Source organism: Gambusia affinis, linkage group LG07, assembly GCF_019740435.1.
Source record: "Gambusia affinis linkage group LG07, SWU_Gaff_1.0, whole genome shotgun sequence".
NCBI lineage: Eukaryota > Metazoa > Chordata > Actinopteri > Cyprinodontiformes > Poeciliidae > Gambusia > Gambusia affinis.
The window spans coordinates 21,814,287-21,822,370 of record NC_057874.1 but is presented as its reverse complement, the minus strand read 5'-3'; the positions used below and the strand labels follow the sequence as shown (position 1 = coordinate 21,822,370).

The window sequence follows — 8,084 nt, the reverse complement described above, 5'->3', positions numbered from 1 at the left end:
CACACTAATTACTCTAATTACTGCTGGGATTTTATTTTACTCCACTGAAATAATCTAAGAGTAATTTATATCTGGACTCCTTATGCACATGTAAATTATACCTCTCTTTTAAAAAGCTTTTTAGCCATACACAAATTGCATTTGTAACATAAACAATTCTATGGAAAGAGGCAAATTGTGCCACACCCAGAAACAGTCCTTTCATAACTGCCCCTTATGTGGAACACCAGTTGTACAATTGCATAGCTACTGTTGGAGCTAATTAATGCTAAGCACTTACTTTTATTATTGTATAAACTGTTGGAAACTTTGAGTTGGGAGATTGGAAGAGCAATAAAAATTTCAGTGATCTTATCAACACAATGAATGAGCTTTAATTCAGCATGTTGCAGTTTGCATTTCTGTTTCTTACAGGCGAAGTCATTCAGCAAAGCAATAAGCCATAGTGAAACATTATATAACAAGTATATAACAACACCTGTTTTGTAGTCTGAGTTGTCATGATGTCTAGAGATGCACATCATGGTACAGTTTACAGTAAACAACTAATTCATGGGTGCAGTAGAGGTCAAAGCAGAAAACCAATAAGACTCGATACAGCTATTTGGTCTTGTATAAATGTCCTTGTGTTTGTGGTACTATTGTAAAAATTAAACCCGTGCCTCACTGATTCAAAGTAATTATAATATGTATTAATTTATGAGGAATGAATAATATAGTGTTTATTTGTACATGTTTAAATTAATAGCATTTTCAGCATTTCTGTGTAATCCACAACTTTAAACAAATATTATATTGATGTTTAAACAATGATTTGTTTTTTGTGTATGGAACATGTATTAAAATCTTTTTCAAAACCTTGTCCCCTGACAGCAGGTTTCATTAATTGAAGTTGAACTGAGGCAAACTGTGGCACTGGAAAGTACTCTGACACCACACTACCCGTGATACTGTTCAAGGCTGTCAGACTGTTTCCTCCCACTTGCACAAGTCTGGTGCCCTGCGATTACGCATAACTTGGACAGAGCATGTTCACTTCTAGATAAGCACACTTGACTTTCAGATGCCCCTGCACTCTGCAGTACAGTTGACTGAACTCTTGTACAGTACAGTGACAAATTAGAGATTATGTGTAATATAGGTTACGGTGCCAACAGACATCTCAACGTTCTTTTTCAGGACAGGTTATAAGGTCAAGAGAAGGTCAAGCAGCAACATGTATAATGTGAAATGAATATTTAACAAAACATTTTCAATGAAAGTCATTATGCTGAGGTCTTCAGACAGAATTAAGGAGTATTTAAATGTTTACAATAATTCTCCGGCTTCCTCCCACAGTCCAAAAACATGACTGTCAGGTTAATTGGTCTCTCTAAATTATCCCTAGGTGTGAGTGTGTGTGTGTGTGTGTGTGTGTGTCCTGTATGTGTCTGTGTTGCCCTGCGACAGACTGGCGACCTGTCCAGGGTGTACCCCGCCTCTCGCCGGAACGTAGCTGGAGATAGGCACCCTCCCGACCCCTCTACGGGACAAGGGTGAACAGAAAACGGATGGATGGATGAGGTAAGATAAGACTGGGCAGTTATATGCCAGAAAAAATATTTTTAAAACATTTTATGCATTAAACATTTTTTCCCGCATTTGATGTCAAAATATCTAAACAATCTATCAAACAATTTTGTAATAGAAAATATAATAAATTAATCAGATATCCCCGGGGAACTTAATATTATCCCATATCTGGCAGTGAGTGTTTATTTAAGTTTAAGTAAAAAACATGGCATATTTCAATTTTGCATCATGACTCAAGAGACGGAAATGCGTAATGGACTCATGTGACTGCGGCTGCGCTGGTATGGGGCGGAAGGATTCTTCATTCACTTCATGTGCTGCTTCCTTAGATCTGTCAGTCTGACCGTCTTCCTACCAGTTTGATAGCTGCTTCATAGCATTTGCTGCTTACTATGAAAATCTGGACCTCGGAGCACATATTCAAGTAAGTTCAGATTTCATCCATTCAGGCAATGTGTGTTCCGTTTGCTGGTTGCAGATTTAAACCGACTTTCCTGACCGGAGCTTTTATTAACGTTGATTTTCTTTTTATTTTGATTGTGTAATATACCATATGCAAAGATAGACCACTGAACATTGTTTTTAAAAGCCATGTTTCTATATATAAACTCTTGTTTCTTTTGTTATAACATGTTCGAGCGTATCAAGTACACTGATATACTGTACCGTAATTGCTTTGGTTTTAATAACACTAAAATACTTAAATGATTCTTAAAGCGGCCAAGAAATTGAATTAAATTTCTTGAATTAAATTGAATTAAACTGATCATAAGAGGCTATCATTGACTGGTCTCTGCAGGTTTTCGGCTTGCGTAACTCGCGGGTCAGATCCGAGCAGCCCCTTTAACCTTTCCCCTACATTCTTCCGTACGTGCTGTCGTAATTGCACACGTTACTAAATTACGGCGGCGTGTTCACGTGTCTCCATGGAAACGTTTGTGTTCTACTTCTACTAGCTAGCAGTTCTCCCTGTCGCTCTTTGAAAAGTCAGATTTTAAGCATTTTGTTTTGCGTATTACATACAAATATTTTTTTTCCTTAAGTTTTCAAAGCTGGAGCTGTTTAATTCAGCTTTTTTCTTTATATTTTAGTCATGTTATAATTATGTATCCCCGCCTCTCGCCCGGAACGTTAGCAGGAGATAGGCACGAGCACCACTTATTTTCTAACAAGGGTGTTAGAAAATGAATGGATGGATGGATAATTATGTATTGATCGAGTAAAGCACTCTAATGAGTGCCTATCTGTAAGTTCAAATATTTTTTAAAGAATGCTTTAGTTAAATGGAGAAACTGTAACTGTAAGGTTAATTAAATGAAATATAATTCAATTTAAAATTAACCCTCTGCTCTTTTGAAGCGACAGTATGAGCTACAAACAATGAAGAAGTAAGAGCTTCTTTAGTGTTTTGCTAATCAACCTTGAGAGTAAATGTAGTTAATAAGAGGAAACAATTGTCGTTTGTAGGAATAGGAATGTGTTCAACTGTTAATTGTAGCATTTAGGTAAATGTATAATTGTGAATAAAATGATTCATTGCACTCTGGATTGCTGTGTAAAATGGTAGTATTGTGTGTGTGACTTGATTTATCAAATTTTGTATTTTTGTTACTCTTGCCCCCACAGCCATCCTTGGGAGATGGTGACCAAGGCTGCTATGCAGAAGTATCCAAATCCCATGAATCCCAGTGTGTTTGGAGTGGATGTACTAGACCGAAACCTTGACCAACAGGGCCGCCTCCACAGTAAAAGGCTGCTCAGCACAGAGTGGGGCCTACCGTCCATTGTAAAATCTGTGAGTGTCAAAACCCGAACACATAATCTTTCTAGATTCTGAGCTCAGACTGTTCAATGACTGTCTTCTAGACAGTGATGGAAAACAATGTGATATTTGTATTAAAAGTTGTGTGATAAAATGGATTACAAAAATCCAAATACATCCATCACATGGTTAACTTTCCATGCTTGTATCTGACCTTAACATGCAAGGCTTTTCTGTCCAGTAACAGTATAGTAACAGACATGGGTTCTTGTTGGAGCCACAGCTAGTTCTTGGCGGCGTGCCACAGCTCGTGCTGTACAGGACATGGTGGTCCCATATCCGTCATTCCTCAGATGTGATCCCTGATACCGTGTGATGTAACTTTCCGTCTGTGTGTCAACTCGGTCAGGACCAGAGGTGACTTGAAAGCAGAGCAGTGACGAAGCCCTCTGGAATTGCACAACGTGTAATTTAAACTCTTCCTATGGGAACCGTGATTCACTGAACTCTGTAATTCAAACACTGGAATGATGAGGTTGCAGAAAACTGATACTGTGCCATTCCAGCAACTCTTGTTTAGATATATGAGGATATGTCTGTTCTCTCTAGTAATATCATGATTCTGTTTTTTAAGACCAAAGGTTTTGCTGCCTGATTTTCTAGTTTATTTACACATCATTGAATTAATAAAATATTCTGTGGTTCCTGTGTGTACAAACTTTATGTTTCATATCTTGAGTTTTGGTACATTTTGAAGGCTCTTTGGGAGCTGTGGCTTATAATCCCAGTATTATTTAGCATGTAAAAATCAGCTTTTATTTATCCTTAGCAAAGTCTATGATGGTATTGTATGAGGGTTTTCCCTATGGTTTAAAGAATTTAAAAAATCAAATTTCTAATATTTGGACTAAAGTGAAAAGTTATTAATTCAATGTGGTGTCATAAGAAGAACACATTTGTATTAATTCAGCTATGAAGTATTAAAAATTGATGTTAAATCAGTGCTTTTTGAATTATATCATTATATTTTATTCAAAATACAGTGACATAATAGATGTTAAATAATTTTTACAGGAGGTTTTATGTGGTAGTCAATAAAAACAAATCAATAAGTGTAGGAAGTTTGTAAATTTTAGCCTGGTTGTAAAACGTTTTCCTCTTTTTCCTTTAGCTCATCGGAAATGTACGAACGTGCACCTACATTCAGGAGAGCTCGATTGTGGATCCAAAAGAGAAAATGTTTGAACTTCAATCTTCAAATGTGAGTAATAAGAACAACCTTTTCTTTTGAATGCTTGGTTAGATTTCCTGTAGAATTTGGGATTTCAAAGTCTGCCAAAGATATTGAATTTCATTTCAGGAGAAAATATCGGCTAGAGTGAAAGCATTAAAGCTTTCTTTTATTGTTGTTCTTTCCTATTTGATGACAAGCAGTGACAAAGCATGTTGTATTTGGGGTGGTGTCAGTCTCGACCAGACACACCCAGTTTAGGTAGACTTTGTGTTACTTTCATCCGGATGAGCTCAGACTGTTCAATGACATGATTCTCAGAATGAAGTTGTACTTGTTATACAAGTCTTCTTGAAGTTTCAAGACGAATTGTTAAGAGCTTAGGGAGACTTGTCTAACTGTTCCGACGTTGGGTGTGGAAATTACCCCGTAAGCTGCACATACTTCAAGTGTTAACTAAAACGAATTCTTGATGCTTCTTCTTCAGATCACCTTCACAAACATGGTGTCTGTGGATGAAAGGTTAACCTACAAACCACATCCTGAAGATCCAGAGAAGTATATTTCATGTTACTCTTTCAGTTTTTCTTTTTGCGTTGTGAATTGTGATGTATTAAATTTTCTCTCTGATTTCTTTCAAATCATCATTCTTTTTAGAACAATATTAACTCAAGAAGCTATCATCTCAGTGAAAGGCATCAGTCTCAGCAGTTACCTGGAAGGGGTCATGGCCAACACCATTTCAACCAATGCTGGAAAGGTAAAACACTTATTTTAGGGCTGATCCAAAATATGGATCTGTGACTTCTCAATTTGAAATCAGGTTCCTTTTAATTTTGAAACCAGATTTCAAAGGGGGAATTGTGTTTGTTTTGTTTACAAGTACCTGAAAAGAATTTTATACCTAATGTTAACATGTGGAAATGGATCAAGACTGTTTTGCTTTCTGAAATGACCTGAATTTCATTTAAAATTCCAAATGGAGAGCAAAAAAATAACTTAAAACACTGTTACACCCTATTTTGAAATTACCACAAAAAGAACAAAATTACTGCAGCTGCATTTAGCACATTTTTTAGTGCAGTTAAACCACAAAGCGATGCATTTTCTCTTTCATTGTATTTCATCTTGCATCAGACAACCTTGATGTCTGATGCGAGTTCATACTAACTGCAAACATTAGAGGACTGATCAGCCCTGTTAAATTGTTCTTAAAGTGCAAATATTAAGTATGCAGGAAATGACTAATAGTTTAATTGTCTTACATTTTGATTCAACATGAAGTGCTGTTTTTTTTAAAACAATAATTAAAATTGATTGAGTTTAGGTTTTCACGTTATTGGACCATAATCTGTCCCTGTAGGTTTTCTTTTCACATGCAGCCTTTGTGAAATGTTTTACTAAATTCTTAACAAAATTAATGACTTGAATAGAAAGGAATTTGCAAGGTTGGGCAATGTGCCTTGTTATCTAAAGACTGAATGTTGGAACAGCCACAATAACATTCTTCGTATGTCTTTGCTAGTAGCTCTCTTCTTACAAAGTTCTGCTATGAGCTCGATCGCTATTGTTTCATGGTTTAGACGTTCTGTAACATTCTTAAATTTCATCGTTCTGTGATTTAAAAAAAAAATCTAAGTTTTTTTCAACAAATTTTTATATATGTTTATTCTTGCTCAGGGCCGTGAAGCCATGGAGTGGGTTATAAGGAGGCTGAACGCAGAGATCGAGGAGCTGGCAGCCACAGCGCGAGGGACCATACGAACCCCAATGGCTGCTGCAGTCACAGAGAAATGACACCTTCCTCATTAGTTTAGAGACTGTACATTGAGACCACCAGCCTCCCTTTATGATGCTCTGGTGCTGATTTGGTGCTCTGGGCTTTTTGTAGTGTTCAAGGGGTACACTTTACTATCTACATTAGATGTATTTAAAGCAGCAGACTCCAGCATTAACTGGTTCTGAAGAGACTTTCCAGGGCAGCACAGCACTGATGTGGGCAACAGATGGAGAATCATGCAGCACACTCAGGGACAGGTTTAAACACTATTGACAGGAGCAACTGGCTGAACCAGAAACACAAGAAAAAGTGCCAAAGCAGACCTTGCTTTTTGTCCAATCTCTCTCACACCTATCTTTGCCAGATGTGCTTTGATATTTTTATATCAGAATGTCATCGACTGTTCTAGTTTCAGCTTCCTACAAAGATGAGCTGTAAAGAGAGGCAGTTCTTATTGAGCTCCAGAAGAGACTAAAGGGGCTTACATTGACGTGTGATGGCAGAAAACTACTTGTGAAAGTGTCATTTAAATTATGTTTATGAACAAAAGTTGGAGTAAATGAGGAGGTTAAAGGGTCAGAAACCCTCTCAACACTTTTCTGTGGGACCGCAGCAATACTGGGACTCTGTACTGGGCACCATGTGCAAGCCTGATTCTAGACTGTATTTATTAACTTGTTATAAATGTTTGTCTTATGAGAGGATCAAACTTGCCATATTTATTACTTTGAGTTGATGGGAAGATTCTTTCCAATGCGACATCAGGAGCAATCTTTTGTTGGTGTATTTAAGTGTCTTCCGTCATAAAATTGATTCATGACCCTTTTATAAATGTCTTTAAACTGTTAAAGTTATTTATTTAGTTTCTTCTAAAGAGGGTTGTGGATTTTTTTTGTCTATTAATAATGTGATAATAAATTTCTTTATTTAAAAACTGCAATTTGTGCTCTTTGTGTGGTGCCTGAATGAGTGAGCTGTAAAATTATTTTACTTTGTGTCAGTTCTTCAAATCAGAAATCTGGATTATGGAGGCCTGGATATTTGAAATATTTTTTTTCTTTCCCTCTGGAAAGCTTAAAGCAATTGAACAGGACTTGATTCTTATTAGGGTTTAGAGTTTTTAGGGTTTAAAAGTGAAACTTGTATAAACAGATTTATATAGAGGTGTTAATTTTGACAACAATTTACAGCTGTTTAAATCCTTTAATTGAATGTACGAGAAAACTGGAATGCTCAGGAAGACAAATTTCAAAAATTAACTTGATTACAGAAACATTCTGTCATGGTCATCACAGCTTATAGGAATATTGCTGACTTGACAGTCACTAATGTCCTTTACCAGGAGGGTAATTTACTAAGGGTCAAAACTCAAGAAACGGGCTACTCAAAATGTTTTATTCAAGCATTTTAAATGGAAAGTAGAATCAAATGAAGATTTAGGGATGCAAGGAGCTGATATCTTCTGTTGCTGGTCCACTACTATCTCATATCAACTTCAAAGTTAGAGCAGCCATCGACAAGGTTTTATAGAACTTCATAGATGATTGATTTTATTTTGTAATAGGACTAAATTGGTACCTGCCCTCTCTCTCAAAAGTAACAATGCCAAGTATAATGACCATGGTATTACTGTCTGACTGACCGCCAAAAATGATCCAGGTTGATGCCGCAATCCATGTAATAGGGGTGCTGACCAGTAATGAGTGCATGTTTCTGTATTAACATGACTTCTTTTTCAA

The 8,084-nt window shown here is 36.6% G+C and overlaps 1 protein-coding gene across 3 annotated transcripts; it reads left to right on the top strand.

The window, feature by feature from the left end:
* Positions 1-1,758: 1,758 nt before the first annotated feature.
* On the top strand, positions 1,759-7,285 carry prelid3b (PRELI domain containing 3). Of its 3 annotated transcripts, XM_044121982.1 has the most exons (6): positions 1,815-1,996; positions 3,199-3,367; positions 4,506-4,595; positions 5,053-5,123; positions 5,223-5,325; positions 6,246-7,285. In XM_044121982.1, exons 1-6 carry the CDS (start codon positions 1,965-1,967, stop codon positions 6,360-6,362), a joined length of 582 nt encoding a protein of 193 aa, XP_043977917.1. In that variant the 5' UTR covers positions 1,815-1,964; the 3' UTR covers positions 6,363-7,285. The 3 variants fall into 3 exon arrangements, with proteins under 3 accessions (XP_043977914.1, XP_043977917.1, XP_043977915.1); XM_044121979.1 differs by having other exon boundaries at positions 1,759-1,996; positions 5,053-5,325; XM_044121980.1 differs by lacking the exon at positions 1,815-1,996 and adding an exon at positions 2,042-2,818 and having other exon boundaries at positions 5,053-5,325.
* Positions 7,286-8,084: the final 799 nt, after the last annotated feature.

What these genes read in the sequence shown, in the direction of transcription:
- prelid3b (XM_044121979.1), top strand. Translation starts at nt 1,965, where the DNA reads ATGAAAATCTGGACCTCGGAGCACATATTCAA. An exon ending in ACCTCGGAGCACATATTCAA is followed by an intron (nt 1,997 to 3,198) that starts GTAAGTTCAGAT and finishes TTGCCCCCACAG; the next exon opens with CCATCCTTGGGAGATGGTGA. An exon ending in TACCGTCCATTGTAAAATCT is followed by an intron (nt 3,368 to 4,505) that starts GTGAGTGTCAAA and finishes TTTTTCCTTTAG; the next exon opens with CTCATCGGAAATGTACGAAC.